This window comes from Lacerta agilis, chromosome 2, assembly GCF_009819535.1.
Source record: "Lacerta agilis isolate rLacAgi1 chromosome 2, rLacAgi1.pri, whole genome shotgun sequence".
Lineage (NCBI taxonomy): Eukaryota > Metazoa > Chordata > Lepidosauria > Squamata > Lacertidae > Lacerta > Lacerta agilis.
Window position 1 is genome coordinate 46,645,604 of NC_046313.1, and position 20,720 is coordinate 46,666,323.

Sequence of the window (20,720 nt, forward strand, 5' to 3'; positions counted from 1 at the left end):
GGTCAGGTGTGTACAGAGGTGGCAGGCCCAGTGGGTGCTCTCAATCTATCCACCTCAATGCACAGATCTTACCACTGATCAAATACATGCACACAGCTTGTTCCCCAGACTGACATTAAAGGCAGTTGTAGGTTGAACAGGGGGGATTACATGAAGCAGCATGAAAATGTCCTTACTTTCTTTCCAATTGCCTTTGCCATAGGTGTTGTGGATGGCGCCCCATACTCTATGATAACGGATTTCCCCTGGTTGAGGTCACTCAGAACAGCTGAGCCTAATGGCTACGCCAGATACGACTTTGAGGATGATGAAAAAAGTAAGTGAATGCAAATATCTTTACTGATGTAGAACATTTGTGCTGCCCATCTGCTCAAAACATGCCCAAAGCAGTGCCCACCTTTGACATGCAGTAAAGCTTCATTGAAATTAGTGGCTGTCTGAGAGAAGGCCTTGTGTTCCTCCTTGTTCATTCAGATCTGGGAGTGAAGCTTTGCTCTCTATTCCAGCAAGTCAGCAGTTACATTTTGCTTGGGCTCAGGGCAGGCTCTGGAATGCACTAAGGTATGGAAGGCAAGTTGTCAGCATGAGGTGAAGACAATTTTATTTAGAAGGCTATTTCCTAATTGCTGAGTAAGGTAAGGTTATATACGGCAAGGGTGGGGAACCTTTTTTCATATGGAGGGCCATATTTCTAGGCAACCTTCCATGGGCCACATACCAGTGGTGGAATAGTTAATGCAAATCTTATCATTGTACAGTAGACTTGTTTTATACATACCGCTCCCTGTCCACCATAAATGCAAGCAAGAGCCAATTAGAGCTCAAGGACACATTCCAGCTAGGCAGAAAACGTGCAAGGAGGACTGGCGAGGTTAGACGACCTCGAGATCCTTTCTAGTTCTATTGTTCTCCAATTCTGTGGCAAACAATACTAAAGCAATGAAGCTCAGTCATGAGAGAAAGCAGGTTAAAAAGTGTTGCAGTATGTGCTTGGGTGAAAAGAGAGGACAGTCTGAGATTGTTACTATAGCAACTGGAGTGACCTTGAGATTACAGTTACAGAGCCCACAAGGAATGGAACTTAGATCTAAAGGAACTGGCTCTGAAAAAAGGAAAGGCTCTGTTTCCTTAACTCTTCAGGAACAAATGGAGAAATTGGCTGCAAGCGTGGCAGAAATTGCAGAAGGCCTGAAAAGTGTCACCGAAGGGCTGAAGCAAACACAAGAATCGGTCAATGCTATTGGTGCATCAGTGAATACAACAGTTAACTCTGCAATAGAAAAGCTCCAAGTGGATATTAAGGCCGATATTAAAGCCTCCACCCAAACGTTAGAAAAATCGATTGGCCAAATTGAGGAAAACGTAAGAAAGAACAGAGACGAAATTAATAAAATTGGGCAGGAGGTGACCACGTTAAAAAAGGACTCGGAGGAAATTAAAGTGGTCAGAGAAAAAATAAAAAAGGTGGAGGAAAAATTGGACAATTTGGATTTGGAGCAGATCGAAAATATTGGAACACGACAGAGGACTGTGGAAGAGTCTCTTGCTTTTCTGCAATTACATCAGAGAGAAGGAAACCTAAGAATAAGGGGTCTTCCAGAATTGGAGGGGGAAGACCTGAAAGCCTATATTGTGGAACTATTCTCGACTTTTTGGGAGTTAGAAGAGGTAAACGTCTCAGCACGCATAGTGAAGGCCTTCAGATTTGGACCAAGAGGTTCCAGAGGAAAGAAAAGCACTAAAACAGTCAGTGACTGTTTGATTGTGCTACACGATAGACACGACAGAGACTACTTTCTGGATTTACACTATAGAAACAACCTGGTGGTACAGCAGAATAAAGTAATTTTTTACAAGGATATCCCCAGATTCTTTTTAGATAAAAGAGCTCCCTATAACGACCTGGTGACGGAGCTAAGAAGAAGAAAAATCTCCTTCAGTTGGGAATTTCCAGAAGGCCTGGCATTCACGTTTGAAGGGAAAAAGATAAGAATAAGGTCCTTGGCGGATAAGCAAAAGTTTTTGGACAAGCATCTGGAACATTTCAAAGGAACTCCATTGGATCCAGCACAGCTTTACAAGTTTCCAGAAGTATTCCCACCACCGCCGGGACCACCAGGACCAAGCCAAGATCCAGAACAAGATAAGAAAGGACAGGCAACTGGAGGAGAGGAATAAACAAAGAAATGGCGCTCAAGTTAATGACTTGGAACGTTCGGGGATTAAATCAGAGACCAAAGAGACGCAGAGTGTTTTACAGCATAGAAAAGAAGAATTTGGATATAATATGTCTACAGGAAACCCACATAGTTCGGCGTCATAGAAGATTGCTACAGAACAAAAAATTAGGCCAAGAGTTCATATCATCGGATAAGGTCAAGAAGAGAGGAGTAGTGATTTATGCAAAGGAGAAATATAGCCCAAGACAGCTATTTAAAGATGAAGAAGGGAGATACATCGCAATTGAAATTAATGCACAAGGCGAAAAATTTTTAATTCTGGGACTCTATGCACCAAATGATGGAAAGTCGATTTTTTACAAAAAAATCCATGATTTGCTGTTGGATTATTTGGACTATAAGGTAGTTTGCCTTGGAGACTTTAATGGGGCAGTTTCCACATTAATGGACAGATCTCAAAGAACAAAATTAACAAATGATGGGAAACTCCCAAAGACCTTTTTTGAAATGGTGGACAATTTGAACTTGGTAGATTCTTGGAGATTAAAAAATCCCACAGAAACAGAGGCAACGTACTTCAGCGAATCTCAGCAGTCATGGTCGAGGATAGATTATATCTGGATCTCGAATGAATTGGCTCCAAAATTACAAAAAGCAGAAATCGGTCCTAAAACGCTTTCAGACCATAATCCGGTACAGGTAAACCTAAAAATGATTTCCAAGGATTCTTTCAGGTGGAGAATGGATGATGCATTGATGAGAGATACCAAGCTAGTAGAAAGAGCGGCGAAAAAGATGAAAGAATATTTTCAAATTAATTGGAATTCAGATGTGGAGAAAAGGATTGCCTGGGATGCAAGTAAGGCGGTAATGAGAGGATTCCTCATTAGTGAAAAGGCAAAAAAGAAGAAACAACAAAGTGTAGAGATGGAGAGACTGTTGAAATTAATCAAAGAAAAGGAAAAAGAACTAAGAGGACATCCCAGATGTGTTAAAATTCAAAAAGAAATCAAATACTTGCAATCCCAATACGCGAATATTATGAATCAAGACATCGAATGGAAAGTGAAAATGATGAAACAAAGAACATTTGAATCGGCAAATAAATGTGGAAAACTACTAGCTTGGCAATTAAAGAAAAGACAAAAGGCAAATGTCATCAGTAAACTGGTAGTAAATGGAAAAAATGTAGAGAAACCGGAGGAAATCAGATGGTGCTTTCAGAGATTCTATAAACAACTGTACAAGGAGGAGAAGATAGATGAAGTAGAGATAGACCGATTTCTGGAGAAGAACGGATTGCAAAAGGTCCCAGAGGAAAAACTAACAACTCTCAACCACCCAATAACGACACAAGAAATAGAAGATGCAATAAACAACATGCAACTGGGGAAGGCTCCAGGACCGGATGGATTAACAGCAAAATATTACAAGACATTGAAAGACTGGCTATCACAGCCGTTAAGAGAAATTTGCAATAGAATACTAGAAGGAGATAGGGCACCAGAGACGTGGAAAGAAGCCTTTATCACACTGATCTTAAAACCAGATACTGATAAGACTCTAATGAAAAACTATCGTCCAATATCCCTTTTGAATGTGGATTATAAAATCTTTGCAAATGTTTTGGCTACAAGGTTGAAAAGAGTGTTGAAAGATCATATACATAGAGACCAAGCAGGTTTCTTGCCAGGAAGGCAAATAAGTAATAATACGAGAATCATTGTGGACATTTTAGAAAAACTGGAGAGAGACATAAACACAGATGCAGCACTATTGTTTGTTGATGCAGAGAAAGCTTTTGATAAAGTATCCTGGACATTTATGAAAAAGAATTTGGAAAAGATGGGAGTTGGAGAAAAATTTTTAAATGGCATAAAGGCCATTTACACAGAACAAAGAGCAAAAGTTATTGTAAACAGTGTGATATCGGAGGAGATTGAAGTAGAGAAAGGAACAAGACAAGGGTGCCCTATCTCCCCTTTACTCTTTATTACGGTCCTGGAAGTCCTTCTGAATATGATTCGGAAAGATAAACAGACAAAAGGAATTAAAGTGGGAGAGAAGGAATACAAATTACGTGCCTTCGCGGACGATCTGATGCTATCCCTGCAAGAACCAGAAGGCAGTGTCCCCAGAGCCTTGGAATTAATTGAACAATTTGGACTTGTAGCTGGCTTCAAATTAAACAAGCAGAAAACCAAAGTTTTAGGTAAAAATATGAGTGCAGAACAGATCCAAAGAATTCAAGAAGCCACAGGCCTCAATTTTGTTAAATCTGTAAAATATCTAGGTATCAATCTCACAAATAAGAACTTGAACCTGTATAAGGACAATTATGAAAAACTGTGGATGGAGATAAAAAAAGATATGGAGATCTGGACAAGACTTAAACTGTCGTTAATGGGAAGAATAGCAGTGGTTAAAATGAATGTCCTACCAAGGATGCTGTTTTTATTCCAAGCCATACCAATTTTGGACAAACTAGACTGTTTCAAAAAATGGCAAAAGGACCTATCGAAATTTATATGGCAGGGCAAAAAGCCAAGAATAAAATTTAAGATTTTAACAGACTCTAAAGACAGAGGAGGCTTTGCCCTGCCGGACTTAAGGCTTTATTTTGAAGCTGCGGCCTTTTGCTGGTTAAAGGATTGGTTTAAACTAGAGAACGTTGATGTGTTGGACTTGGAGGGACACGATAATATGTTTGGTTGGCATGCATACCTTTGGTATGACAAGGCTAAAATCCACAGAACTTTTAAGTCTCATATTGTGAGAAAATCCCTATATCAGGTTTGGACTAGATACAAAGACTTGTTTGAGAGAAAGACTCCTAGATGGATCTCTCCAGTGGAGGCCAAGGCATATAAGAGACCGAATATGTCTGCAAACTGGTTAAGATATATGGACATATTGCAGCAGGAAGGGGACTCCTTTAAGCTAAAAAGCTATGATCAAGTAAAAAGCCAGGTCCCCGACTGGCTGCACTATTATCAGGTTTATGAAACATTTAAAATGGACAAAAAAGTTGGTTTTCAAGTAGAAAAATCAAAACTGGAAACAGAACTGATAGAATCGAACTTCAAAAACCTTTCCAAAATGTATAATCTTCTGCTAGAGTGGCATACAAAAGATGAACTGGTTAAATCTTCAATGATAGATTGGGCAAAAGATGTCGGACATAATATTATGATGGATGACTGGGAGAGATTGTGGCAAAAAGGTATTAAATTTACTGCTTGTCATGGTTTAAGAGAAAATATAATGAAAATGGTTTATAGATGGTACTTGACACCAGTTAAGATTGCTAAGATGAACACCAAAATGTCAGATGTATGTTGGAAATGTAAACATGCGAAAGGTACCTTTTTTCATATGTGGTGGTTGTGCCCAGTGGTAAGTGCCTTCTGGGACAAGATTTACAATGAGCTTAAGAAGGTAATGAAAGTTACCTTTTGTAAGAAACCAGAGGCATTTCTCCTGAGCATAACCAATGAAGAGATACCCAGTCAGGATAGAGTGTTTTTTATGTATGCCACAACAGCAGCTAGAATTTTACTGGCAAGAACATGGAAAGGTGAAGAGATACCAACGGTGGAGGAATGGCAGATGAAGATGATGGAATACATGGAACTCGCAGAACTGACCGTCAGAGTCCGAGACCAGAGGGAGGGGAAGGCGTCGCAGGAGTGGAAAAAATTCAAAGATTATTTGGTTAAATCAGTTAAACTAAATATTTGAGCAGAATTAAACAGAACATCGGCTTTGGTAGATATGTGTTAGATATGAATGGTAAGAGGAATTGTTGTTATGTGAAAGATGTATGTGTCAAAATATGTTAAGATAGGTTGTTAAGATAAGATACATAGTTATTGAGATATTTGACTAAGTGAAAGCTAAGTATATTAAAATTTGGGTAAAAGTGAATTGAATAATATATAAAGCTACCTTGAAGAAGTATATGTTTTTTGAAGACAGTGGAGGGAACGGGGGAAGTCCCCAAACAGAGAAGTTAGAAACAAGAAATATTCAAAGAAAGATATTGGTTAAGGTTTGTATATGTTATTTTTATGTCTTTATTGTTGTTATTGTTTTGAATGTTGATTATGTTTATTGTTGATTATGTTTAATGTTTATTGTGTTTTTATTGATGTTAATGCTATGTGTTGTTGTTGTATTTTGTTCTCTTTTTTCTATTGGAAAATAATAAAATCTTATAAAAAAAAAAAAAAAAGAGAGGACAGTCACGCATGCCCTGTTGACAGCAGTTGCTTCAAATGAGGGGAAAGTTTATGTTAAAGTCGGTGTTGTGGACCAGGGTCACCAGCATGGTGTTCATGGCAGCAAGGTTCCCTCTCTCCCCTTCCCCACCGAAACTTGGCTTGAAAGAAGCACTCTGTTGTACCCAGCAGAAGAGGCTCTGGTGTCCACAATGCTTATTCCAGTTTTCTCCAAAAAGATGGTGACCCCTGTGCACTATTAGGCTGAATGCAATAGCCATATATATATATATTTTCATTTCTTTGTATTGCTTACACTTCAGTTTGAATGTTTGATGCTTATGCCTGAGAAAATACTCCTTGCTTTTTAAAAGCGGATATAAATTCCATGGATAATTCCTTTTGCTTCTATTTTCTTTTTCTCTATTTATATTTTTAGCTACTATTTATGCTCCCCGAAGGAAAGGACAGCTATCGGCTGACATCTGCATGGAAACCATAGGGGAAGAGATCTCTGAGCACCGTCAAATGAAGAAAGGTGTCTTCCAGAGGGTGGTAGCCATTTTCATCCATTACTGTGATGTCAATGGGGAGCCTGTAGAGGATGATTACATCTGATGGGATCAGGATGCAGCCTTCTAGCCCTTCTTTCCTTTTGTCTGGCGTTGCCAGCAAAGAAAGCAAGTGGATTCCTTCCACTTACCTTAGTGCACTGAGAGGTCTTGGAACTTGTGTCCTTCACAATTGCCCCAATGCCTACTGGGACAGAGTTTGTAGCAAATGTATAATGAGAAGTTGCATTGTACACTGAGGACTCCATGTAGAAAAAAAAATCTTCCTGAAGTTGACTTTATTTCATATGTTTATATTAAGAAATGTAATTTAAAGTTCCATTTTAATGAAGGCAACTAATTATGGCAAGGGAGAAAAGTTTGAATTTTTTTTAGCTCATTTTATTCATAGCAGTATTTTTTGTTTGCCACGGGCAACTTTCCATATGCTACGTTTGGGAGTCACAGGATTCTTTTAATCTGTGCCTTTTTTCCCCTCTTGAGTATCCTTAAGAATCCATTCTGAGTAAATCTGTTGAACAGTCTTTGAGTCTCATGCATTTTTCACTGGGAACTAAATCAGAGGTGCTAAACCAGTTCAAGTGACAGAAGTGGGCAGGGCATGACCTATAGGAAACAGTCAGATTAAATGCAGACACACAAACTGAGAACTTTATCTGATTTCAAAAAGTTTGTGGGCCAGAGTGCAAGATAAAGCAATGCATTCAAAAATGGTTTCTGTTGCAGTTTCCTCCTTCAAGATACACTGCCTTCCTAAAAAGATGCAAATACACTTGATAAAAAAATGTTGGCTAGCTTTTTATTGTATAGAATGGCAAGAAAAGAGATGGGACTCGCCTTCCAATCCCATTGTTGATATTCTATTCTGTGAATAAAAAAAAACCCTCAGAATGTCATAAACCCTGACCCTGAAGATGGAAATTATAGAGCAGTGCATCATCTTTTGTCTCAGTAGCCTTGAGATACCAGATTATGTGAGCATTCTGGGTATTTGCATAAATAAGATTGGCAGTTATGTGGAGTTATTTATTGACACAGGAAGGTTATATAATCAAGGTTGAAGTAAAAGATCCAGCCGTTTAGTAGTAATTGGATATGAACACATTTCCTGTTCAGCAAATGGCTGGAATCTAATCTTATTTCTTCTGTTTTGTGCATCTCTAGAGAGCTTATCTCCCTGCATTTTGCTGAAAGCTGTGTTTTGTGCATTAATTAATGTGTCTGAGTGAATGGATATGAAATGCAAGAGGAAAGGCCGTACAATCAAGGTTGTGTGTTCTTTGGAAGCACAGAATTCAGCACCCTGAAAATCTCCCACTTCCATGGATTTTATTTTCTTGGTGCATGCATTCATATTTAGAAGACCTTCACCCCACTGCAATTTTGAGAATGAGAAGCACCCATTCTCAAATTACAACTTCCTAACAGGGCTTTGCAGAGCCACACCTTCAGCCCTGCTGCTTATGGCAACCACAGCAGAAGGTGTGGGGCAGGACAGTTGGGCAACAGTCACATTGCCCCAACCCCCTCCCTCAGGACATCCAGTTTAAAGCTTTGCACTAGCTCCTAGCAGCAGAGATCCCACCAGCAGATAGAAAGAGGGGAAATAGAGCTGGATGGAGGGACAAAGTGCGATGCAGTCCATAAAATTAAGTAATCAAAAGAGTTAATGCAACAATATTAACCTCATTACATTTAAACAATAAAATTGGCCTTGGAGAATAGCTCCCATTGCCTGCAATACCAATTTGAACTCCAGGAACCATTATGAAAGGATATTTTCAAAGCTTATTTAAAGATCATAGCGAGTGTCTGCCTAACTATTCCCCAGGATAGAATTCCATCAGGAAGGAGCCATCACAAAGATGACCCCTTTTCTTGGACCAAGTACCCAAATAGATTTTCCTGCTGGGCATCTCATTGGGTCCTCCAGTATAGAGCTGAACATATAGGTGAAGACAGTTCTATTTAAGGCTTTAAAAGTAATCACCAAGTTCTAAAGATGTGGAACTTGAATAGCTACTGACTTTTGGTCTCTCCTCCCCTGAGGAGCCCCCCCCCCAACGCAACTAGTGCTGGAGCTTTGAATTAAAAGAGTTCCATCAATTCGAATGAGCTGAGAGAGGGTAGGTCATTACAGTGAATCAATTCTATTAGTTCCTAAGGGTTGAGGATCTTTAAACTGCATATATTCTGCTACACATCTACTGGCAGATTAAATAACCCAGTTTGCAAGATTTGTGGGCCTGTATCCCTCAGCACACAGGGATGCGGGTGGCGCTGTGGGTTAAACCACAGAGCCTAGGGCTTGCTGATCAGAAGGTCAGTGGTTCAAATCCCCATGACGGGGTGAGCTCCCATTGCTTGGTCCCAGCTCCTTCCCACCTAGCAGTTCGAAAGCACGTCAAAGTGCAAGTACAGTGGCACCTCAGGTTTGCACCCCAAACAGTGCGCGAACTGCGCAGAACGCTTCTGTGTATGCGCGGATCGCACGGACCTGTGCAGAAAGCATCCGTGTTGCACTTCCGGGGTAGCAGAGTACGCAACCCGAACGTACGTAACATGGAGCGTGCACAATGGGTATGACTGTAGATAAATAGGTACCGCTTCGGCAGGAAGGTAAGCAGTGTTTCTGTGCGCTACTCTGGTTCACCAGAAGCTGCTTAGTCATGCTCGCCACATGACCCAGAAGCTGTACGCCGGCTCCCTCAGCCAGTAACACGAGATGAGCGCCACAACCCCAGAGTCGGACACGACTGGACCTAATGGTCAGGAGTCCCTTTACCTTTTTATCCCTCAGCACACATAAAACAGCTTTGCACATTTCTGATGGAATTTGTTGAGTCACTCCTAAAGCCAGCAGATTTCCAGTACTGTACAGTCCTGTTACAAATAGTTTCTAATTGGATGGGCTGACATTGTGTTGAGGAATAAAGAACTAGATCAGCCTGTATTTACAAGTTCAGTGGAAATCAACTCTTAAAGCCAACATATGTTCCAGACACTGTGAGGCTATACAATAGCAATTAGTTTTCCAGACCCACTGGGTGTTGATGAGACAACATGCAAAGGACATGGTGAGGATGTGTCTATTCAGATAGTCATTTGGTACATATGGTGTGCAACTGCTTGATGGTCTCTCAATTCTGGGCTGAGGTTTAGCAGTTGCTAAAATTAACTTAGAATTCAGAGTCTTAACATTTCTGCCACAGAGGGTAGATTCTATGGATGTGGTAGCTCTCATGTCTGGCTTTGATAGGCTGAACTGACTGCAAGCTGACAAAAATTAGGGGCTAGAAATCTACACTCTTAACCACTGATTGCAGTGGATGGACACACTGTCTCACCATACTGAGAGAGACTAAAAAGATGCTTACCTGAACACATTTACAGGTATATTTAGACTGATGTGTCTCCAATCTTCACAGCAATTTCATGTTTATCTGCACAGCAATAAATAGATACAGATTTATCAGGTACTTTCCTTCTATCTGGAAAGAGCCTTTTTACCTCTTCAAATGCAATGCTTCCCTGGTCTACCAGATTATGCCTATTGACATACCTATTGGCACACTTAAGAACTCAAAAAGGTTAGTGAGAGAGAACTTACATTTTAAGAAGCCATGTCGATTCTCAGTTGAGAGTTGAGTGATGTGAGCTAGAAGCTGGAAGTAGCTGGCTGGGAAGGCAGAGAGACAAAGTGATGCTTGATTTCTGTTGGAATTCAAGGCTGCAGCTATGGGAAAAGCGAGACCCTATAGGGGTGTTGTTGCTGTGATCCCCTTAGTTGTAGGCTCAGGTGGTATATATGTGTAAATATATAATAGAATAATAGAATTGCAAAGTTGGAAGGGACCTTGAATGTCATCTAGTTCTAGTCCAACCCCCTGCAATGCAGGAATCATGACCCTGTGTGCTTTACCAACTGAGCTGTCTACAAAGATACCACATTCTCTGCTGTACCTCATTCCAAAGGAAACACAAACCCTGGAAAAGTGCCTGGAACCCCAGCAATTTTGCATCATTTGGGAGAGTGGGGGTGGCATGCAACAGTTTGGGCATGCAACAGTATTAATGTGTAAGTATTTTTATGTATCAAGTTCTTAAAGAAATGGGAGTGCCTGATCACCTCATCCGTCTCCTGAGAAATCTCTATGTGGGACAAGAAGCTACAGTTAGAACTGGATATGGAATAACTGATTGGTTCAAAATTGGGAAAGGAGTACGACAAGGCTGTATATTGTCTCCCTGCTTATTTAACTTATATGCAGAATTCATCATGCGAAAGGCTGGGCTGGATGAATCCCAAACCGGAATTAGGATTGCCGGAAAAAATATCAACAACCTCTGATATGCTGATGATACAACCTTGATGGCAGAAAGTGAGGAGGAATTGAAGAACCTTTTAATGAGGGTGAAAGAGGAAAGCGCAAAATATGGTCTGAAGCTCAACATCAAAAAAACTAAGATCATGGCCACTGGTCCCATCACCTCCTGGCAAATAGAAGGGGAAGAAATTGAGGCAGATGCTGTCTAGGTTTGTCATTGCTTTCCTCCCAAGAAGCAGGCGCCTTTTAATTTTGTGACTGCTGTCACCATCTGCAGTGATCATGGAACCCAAGAAAGCAAAATCTCTCACTGCCTCCATTTCTTCATTTCAGCTTCTAAATACAACCCCCAATAGGTGAAGAAGATCATATATGAGCATTAGTGGTAACTAACTGGAACAGTTCTGAGGATTACCCTGTTTCTCCTAAAATAAGACATAGCCATAAAATAAGCCATAGCAGGATTTCTATGCATTTACGAAATATAAGCCGTTCCCCAAAAATAAGCCATACCCCGAAAATAAGCCATAGTGACGTGGTACCTCCCATTAAAACAGCCTGGAGAGGCGTGGCTATGCAGCGTACTGATGCGACACGGTTAAAATAAGACATCCCCTGAAAATAAGCCATACAGTATTTTGTTGAGCGAAAAAAAATATAAGACGGTGTCTTATTTTAGGAGAAACACGGTATCTGTCTGCATAATCTATTCCCTTTCAAATTGTCAATGGAATTCAAGCCTCAGTAAACTAAGAATGCAGTCTGCTTGATTTACCCTTTAACCTTCTGTTTAAAACTCTTCATAAATATGTTGCGAGAGAGCAGAATCCTGCATTCCAGCTACAACAGGGATATCTGCAAAACATTCCTGACATGATTGAAAGTTTTATCATTACAAATCTCTCCCTGGTACATAACTTTGTTAAAACTAATGGATCTCCAAGAATAAACATAAAGGGTTTCATGTTTTTGTCCAATTGCATAAGAAGTCTCAAACGTAGCCAGAAACTCATCTTGGTATCCAGACAAAATAAATTATAAAAAAAATCCATCTGTCAGTGCACTGCCCTGTTCCACCCCTAGATGTAGCTGCATTACAAAACTTAAATCACTTACCTGCTTTGGCTTTTTGGTTTTAAAATATATAAAACTGAACAAAAATAACAGAATACTAAAGTTAGCTACAGGATCACATTTTTTTTCTTGGAGCCGTACTAGAAAAACACTTTATTTTTATTTCGTCAAAGATGTTTGCCTGTAATGCTGTAATCCTGACCAGTTTGCTCAGAAGCAAGTCCTATTGAATTCAGTGGACCTTATTGCTAGGTAAATGGGGTTAGGACTAATACCTTTAGTAAGAATGTAGTGTGTACATGCATATATGTCTAGGTTCTTTCAAATGCTTACAGGTAGGTTTCGGGGCATTTGTGTGTGTGTGTGTGTGCCTGAAAGATGATTGTTGGAACCTATACACTGTATTTATTTGCTGGGTCCATCATTGGGAGTAACTCCTGTGAATTCATGTAAAAACCCTAACTGCCAAGCATTCATGGAGTGAAAATAAGCAGGCAAGGAAGCCCGTGCTGAAGTATTAAATTTGATTTTGCTTTGTTTCTCTGTCACACTCGTGGCTCTCAGAGCTTAGGTGGAGAGATTATATTTTCAGTTTCATGCTTTGCAGCTGAAAGCTTGGTTAGTAAACATACTTTGGTGTCTTGTATTATACTTCCTGAACAGTGTGCTGCAGTTATTGCATCAAATTTGTTATCTACCAAATAATGTTCATGGGTATGCACAGCAGAACCACGTCACTGGTAGGAAATGTATCATCAGAGAGCTGAGTGGGCAGGTAAGATAAATCCTGCATTTGGGGAAAAGTACAACCTAAAATTCCCCATCTCTCCAGAAACCATTATTAGGAAAATCACAGCAAGGCTGGCAGAGTTGTGGTGTTATCAGCCAGTCTTTATCACCACTGATTGATTGTGAAACCTCTAACTCTAAACTCTCAAATGCGGAGTTACTGAAAGGCAGACAGCAAGGATGTAAGAACTAGCCTCAGGGGTGCCTCTTTCCAGCCTGTTTGCCTTCCAATGGTCCATTTAGCTGTAGCAGGAACGCCCACAGCAGATTTTGGCATTACAGAGGATTAGGGAATTGGCTGGGAGGAGGTTGTGTGCCATTAGGCATCCCTCCCATGCATGTCCTCCCAGCTCAGTTTCCTTCCAACTTAGAAGGCAATAAGAGTACATTCCTCCAATTGCTCTTCACATGGCAGGCCCAGTATTCAAAGGGGTGGTCCCAGCTCCATGGAGCCAAGGAGGGTGGGTAGAAGGAGCAAACGAACCCTTTCCTTTGCAATGTCCTCCTCCTCCCACACTGCAAAATATTTTCAGTACATTCAGTAATTGACATCTTGTCTCCATTCAATGTCACCCAAAATCTACTACCCATCACAGTACATCTGATGTACATCTGGATCCTTATCTCCCCAGCCCTGGAGGACCAAATCTGACAGGTCTGCTGTGCTTTGAAACCCCTGGGACTTCAAAACGCTGGGTTGTTTGAAAGCCCTTTTGCAAACAGCCCTATACTGCTCTTTGAACGTCCCCAAGCTGGTTCTTGTGGTTCAAAGAGAAGCATGGGGCTGTTTGATGTTGCAGGGCAGATGACCAGTATTAAGAGTCTAAGGGCCAAAGTTCCTTAAAGTTCCACCTGACTCCTTATGCTTCACTTTTATCACTTAGAGCTCAACCATGCCTAGAAAGCACGGGGCAAATGAAAAACCTCTCGGACCAATGCATTCTATGCATGGGATAAGCAGAAGTGTGAACAAGCCCTGATATCTGCTGATGGGACACTTCTGGTGGTCACCTGTAATATATATGGCTGGCCTTCACTGGAGAAATACCTACCAGTAGAGGTTCAGCAGGAACACTCCCTGACTTCCTTTAGACATCTTCTGAAAACTGCCTTATTTAGACAGGCCTTCACAATACAGATTTAAAAATCAGATAGCAAGTGATGGGAATGACCCCTTGAGACCCCAGAAAACTGCTACCAGTTAAGAGCAGACAATACTGGGCTAGAAAAACACCTGGTGCAATGCAGCTTCCTAGGTTGCTGACTCTGTACACATAATATTGTTAGGCTCATGCTGCTGGAAGTGAGGGATAACAAACTAAGAACATATAGATTTGAAATACAGCAGATTTCAAAGGTGATCTGAGAAGACTTATTAAGACCCACTTTTTTCAAGTTACAAGATGCTTAACCCAGTGTCCACAGAATTGTTCTAACACGCTCAGTTGCCCTGTGGACGTGTTGGGCCTTTCCATTGTTTGCACTGTACCTTTTGAGGTTTTCGTTCTGTGCTGGTGCCTTCCCTTCTTTCATTCTGTAGCAAGATTGGAGCCACAACTTCCTGGGTCACAGAGGCCAGACATGAAACTTGTTTACTATGTGCCTGGAAAGCAAACTGAACAAAAATGAAAGTTGCATTATTTGGTCTCAGAAGCAGTGCCAGATTTTAGGAGGCCTCCGATTAAATACCTGGGGGGGGGGCGCACTACCACCTTGGCACTTCTGGTAGACCCCCCCCCCCATAACTTTTAGTGGATGCTGCTGCAGCTGTTCTTTTCCTGATTGTTACTGCCCATCTTCCAATTGCCATCATAATCCCATTTCTCTTTCTTACCTTTTGAGGAGGGTTGTGGGGTTGATCTTCACCCAAATGCCACTGCCATCACCTGCCATCTCACCACTCCCATCACTCCTGTGGGTAGTGGGTGGATGGTCTGCTAGCTAGAGCAGGTGAGCAGCAAGGGAAGGTGCCTGCCAGCAGCAAGTATGCAGAAGCCCATCACCATTTTAAATATTTTCTGAAGATGAGAGTGGAAGTGGGCTCAGCTACTAAAATGGCAACTTTAGGGATGTGGGACGAATGAAGACACTCAAATAGCAAGAGGTCTACTTGCTATATGCTCCACAGTCCTCCTAGGTACTACCTTTGGGACTGTGGAGCCAAAGTGGATGTAATTACTGCCAGTCTCATCATACAGTAAGTGTGGTTGGGTGCATATTTGGCACTTCCTAGCATGCTACAGCTCGTGGCTATGTGTCCTTCACAACTGCCACCTGTCTGCCAGTTGTCTGAGCCCTGAGCTACGTGTGCAAGATGTATCTATGCCCCTAATGCGGCTAACATAACCTGTATTCCGCCTTCAGGCTGGTCAGTCTTCCTGTAATTCTTCTGGCTTGCAGCAGAGAAACTAAAAATAGTTCTTTTCAGGATAACAAGACAAATGTGTGATCTTCCTAAACTCTGCCTGGAAATTATCAGTTGAGGAAGGGACCAGTCAATGAGCTAAAGCCTTATTTAACTATTAAGCTAAGTTGACAGATCAAAACACTTTCACAGATTCCTACGGAATGACTATTTACAAGCACTAGAAGATTCTGTAGCCATCTTTGGCGTTCTGCTATCTCTATTGTAATTACGTTCAACAAATGCCATGCATCTGCTAAATTTTTCCAACGCCTGACTGCTGTCACAGTTCTGTTTTATGGATTGTGCTTGCAGCATTAAAAATATGCTTATTGTGTCTAGTACATAAAAAAACATAGTGCTATCCCTTGATCACTTCAGCCAACACCCTTACAGTTAAGCAGCTCCATCTGGGGTGAGGGAGGACACATCAAAAGCTTTTGCCTGATCAGACTTTTTATCAATAGCCTTGGGCTCATTCATGCATTATAACTAGAGTCTACTCAGCAGTAAGCAAGAAGTATTTCAAAGAAGTGAAGTGACATTTTGTCCTAGCTCTAGAGAAACTTACATATTGGTTTTGTGTCTGTATCTGTCTCTCCTTTGCTGGATCATGTATTTGTATGATCTTCTAGCATACAAACTGTAACTGGAGAAATGCAAAAAAACCATGACTAGACTTGCCACTGGTGAGGACACCACCCTTATGAAGAAGAGCCAAAGAGGTTGGTACTTTCAGTTTAGAAAAAAGACAACTAAAAGGAAGAAAACAATCATTAATAGTGATGGGAAGTGGATAGACTGAATGGGCTTTCTCTTAAGACTACACGTTTTAGCTCTCTCAATGAAATTAATTGGCAATGAGCTCCGGGTTGATAAAAGAAAGCTCTTCGTACATTGCTTAATTAACTCATGCAATGCATTACCACAGGATGTGTGATGGCTCTAGCTTTGATAGCTTACAAAACAAAAACAAAAAACCACACACAAGTTCATGCTAAATGATCAACAAATAATATTGAGAGATAAATGGAACCTCTCTATTTCAACAAAGTATAAGGCTGAACACCAGATCCCAAAGACAAGCTAACCGTCACCACCACAATCTAAGGCACAAACAACAGGGGGTTGGTTAGCAGCAATACCTCCAGTTGTGGAGTGCGTGCGAACATTTGCAGAGTACCTTTAAAATCAACATCCCCACATATCAGGACTTCATATGGTTAACACTGCTGGAACTGTGTACTATATGCATGACTTCTGACAATTGTACAGTGTGCCAGGTTTTAAGTATATGATTCCCCTTCAAAATTAATAGCTTTGAAAGCATGTATTTCAACACTGAATTATATTCCTCATCTCTTCATTCCCAAATACTAGTTCAAAAAAAATTTCTGTTTTATGGCACACCATTAGACTGGCCGCCTGGTGCACAAAAACTGTGGCAGTCACTTAGCTGAAACTCTCACATAAGCCCGGCAATCTCTGTCAGCTTGTACCCCTGGCATTTGAGAAGCGCATATCCATTTATTGCTTTGCATCTTCCAGACAGGGCTGATCAACTTCTAATTGAAGTGTATGACCTCTCCTCTGCACTCCTGTTCAAATCGTCTGCTTTATATGCATGTCTTCTGTCTGTGAAATGCATTTATTAGATTTCCTTTTACCGTGATTTAGAAATGAACAGAGTTTACTGAGAATGGTGCAGTCAGTGCTTCTGTACAGTATCTTAACAGGTGCCTGTTATTTCCACGAAATGAAGAGCTAGGGTGTTTGTCGCAAATCACATGTAGGAACATAAAATCTAGGAGGCATTGTTACAAACTCCTGTAAAAATCAGTGCTGGCATTTCAGTTTATCACCACAGCATCCAACATATTTGCTTTTTCAATGGGATTCATTGTTTTTCAGTTTATCCCTATAGAGAATGGACCATGAGAAGAAACAGATCACCCTGAACAGTTGCTATAGCTGGGAAGAGTTTTGAAGAAGGACCAACACTTGTCAATAAAACACTGCTTTATTCAACAGGAAATCATGTCCTCCAAATATGTCAGATAAAGGAGTCTGCACTTGTTCACAATAACATAATTCAGCCAAGCTTACATATGAGCTCTCAGTGACACAAATCCCAGACTCAATTTTTAATGAAATCTTGTTTTCAGATTATTGGACAGAGTATACATTTTTTTTAAAACCATACAGGTAGTTTTTAGACATTCATCCAACCAGTGCTTTCCCCCCTAAAATAAATGTTTAGGGGTACTCTCATTTTCCTACTCATATTGAAATACTGCCCCTCAATGAGGCCAAACTTAGATTCACAAAATGTTTAGAGGTATGCGTACCCCTGCGTACCCCCCAGAAAAAAGCACTGCATCCAGCCATGTAAGAGCTGCATTATCTCTAAGCAAGGCTGCTTGGGTAGGTCTTTCTCATGGAATCTATACCTGCTCCTGGAATGGTGCTCATTCCATGAGAAAGATGCAAGTGAGTATCGCCTCTTCACATGGTTTGGTCATTTAAACGTTACCCCAGTCACACAGGAGCTCCTTGTGAATAAGTGGCTTTCATGTGGTTGGGAGGAGTAAGAATATTTCCATGAAAGGTGAGGATGGCTAGATTTCCTGATGAAAACAATATGCTGGCTGTCATCTGACAAAGACAGGGTGCAGGGCAGCAGAATAAAGGCTAACTTCCAGAATTGCCCATAGAGGTAGAGGGGCAGGCAAAGGATGATGTGGTGGTAGTGGCAGCTTCCCCTCAAAAACAAAACAGCATGGGCTGGTCTTGTGGGGTGGGGGTGGAGAGGAAGGTTAAAATGTAAATTTGGCAGCTGATATGTCATTGTTCCAGGTTCTCTAGTTTCTGCGGAGCAGGACAAGTATGAAAGAAGTGAGTCACTCAATCTCAACACAGGGCCACACGGATGGCCCATTTTAGCTCCTCTGGCTTTAAACACTGGTGAGATCATGCAGTCTATTTTTCTCTGGGGTTCATAAAGCTCATGCACCTGCTCACTTCCCTTTGGGTATGGCAGCACACAACAGTGAGCATGCAAAATATCCAAAGGATTTCTCCCCACCCCCAGCTGGGTTACGTTAATCTGTAAAGCTAGTTGCACAGGCTGGTTAGAGCCTACCCAGCAGAATGAAGTACGCTTTGCACATGTGTACAGCAGAGACTGGGCACACTAAAATAGCACTCTAAATCTCCATAGTTTGGGGCCAGCTGCACAAGCAACAAGAGTCTGCAGAGCAACACCAGGGTCAAAAGCCATAGATTCATCCTCTCAACAAGAGTAGACCAATGAAATGTCCTTTGAATTGCATTTGTTTTGTTATAAAAACTGTCTTTTCCTCCTCCTTTTAAAACAGTGAATAGCTGTCACATGGCAACAGAAAAATAAAACTGTTATTTAAATAAAAAAAACACAAAAAACACTAATGAAAATGTTTTAGCTCCTAAACTCAGAAGACGTCCATGGGAAAATAAAAATTCCCTTAAAATAATAATAAATAATGTTTTTCTCCTATACACTTAAAAAATATATCTGTACATAATTATACAATGTAACAAAATACCTGTTGTCCAGAGCAAGGTTGTCATTTTTAGCTTAGATCTTCAGTAAAGGAGAATACAGAACCATGCTTGGATCTGCACATTTCTCTTGATGTGAAAATCAAACTCCCAGAGTCCTTCGGTCTACAGCAAAGCTGATAAACATAACATGCAAAGAAAAGCGGAGCTACCACTAATAAGGAAAGTAGTAACATCTGCATGCAGGAAACTGCTGACATAAGCATGGCTGACATCCTTTTGAGGGACAGTTGCACAGGGAAAATATCTGAAGTTCCAATAAAGCATTAGAAAAGAAAAAAAAAACCTGCAGAGGTGCTAGGGGTCTCAAACCCGGACCTCCAGCAGGCTCCAACATCTTGCCACCAAGTCGGCATCTCTACTGAAGGAGTTGTGGGTACCACATAAACAGCATTACTGGTCCCACCAGCTGACACAGCACCTAGGCAGCTGTCCCAGCCTAGGGAGCCAATGAAGCTTTGCCTGGCTCAATACAGCTTTAGTCCTGGGACCTCCTCATCATTCTGAACAACCCGTCTCCTACCAAGATGGCCATTCCAGAATGCATATTTACTTGTCCCACCCTTCTCACGCAAGCAGCAGCTGTTGGCACTGCAACTGCCTCTAGTGCCTTCTTCCCTGTCTTACATTATGTACTGGATACCCACCTGGGTGCCTGCCTACTCCCTAACTGAGGGCTCTGCTCCTGTTACTTCCTGGGGTCATCAGCAAATCCTGATAAACCCAGAGATACACAAGTAGCTACTGGTCCATCACACACAGTCCCTGAGCCACAGAGCCAGCTTTTGGCAAAATGGGGCAAGTAAATGAGTCAGTCAGTTTTCCAAACACATTCTTCAGCTATAAAGGGTGGTCGAATGTACATGCACGTCAAGATGGCACTTAGTGAACTATTACAGGTGAGTTATTCCTTTCTTAAGAGTTCTGCCTCCTGGCCCACTCTTCCTTCGTAGCAGCACTGCCCAAAGTTTGTCCAGATGAAGATCTCATTGACAACATGTGAGGGGGCAGATGGAGACATCTTAGTGATACATTCTGTGACTCTTCATCGTTTAATCTTCATATTGTGCACAGTAGATCAGTTTGGTGGGAGCTGCAGGACTTCATACCGCAATCAGTTCCATATCCCTAGGCCACAACGTAGTTCTCCTTGGGCTATTCGTGCTCCTCAATATATTTTGGCCAGGAGACATACTAGGGTGGGGGAACATGCATAGCGTGACTGCCACTTTTCTTCTTGCACAGCTGGGGGAGTACATTTCTTGAGTAAAAGCTCACAATTAAAAAGAGCTGAGAAAAATAGTATCAGTTCCTTGTTTCTTTTTGGTTAAGCAAAAGTGTGGTTTGATATTAGCACTTCAAGTCAAATTCTGGGAGAAGATTCATATTGTTGCCACATAACAATACAAAAGAGAGACAGAGACAGAGAGATGTGTACGGACACATCTGTTAAAGCAAATGCAAGAACCATCAAGCATGTTGCTTGCTGTTTGTGCACCACATGCAAAGCACTATGACTTTTCCAGGCATCACTCCGCAGCAACAAAAACAAA

At 41.2% G+C, this 20,720-nt stretch overlaps 1 protein-coding gene across 4 annotated transcripts in view; it reads left to right on the top strand.

Moving 5' to 3' along the window:
* FBXO38 (F-box protein 38) overlaps positions 1–7,496 on the top strand; it is a 41,298-nt gene extending 33,802 nt beyond the window's left edge. For all 4 annotated transcript variants that reach the window (XM_033139873.1, XM_033139874.1, XM_033139875.1 and 1 more), the window contains 2 exons: positions 203–316; positions 6,840–7,496. In XM_033139873.1, the coding sequence (XP_032995764.1) occupies positions 203–316; positions 6,840–7,018 (293 nt within the window). In that variant the 3' untranslated portion in view covers positions 7,019–7,496. The remainder of the gene's footprint in view (positions 1–202; positions 317–6,839) is intronic.
* The last annotated feature ends 13,224 nt before the right edge of the window (positions 7,497–20,720 follow it).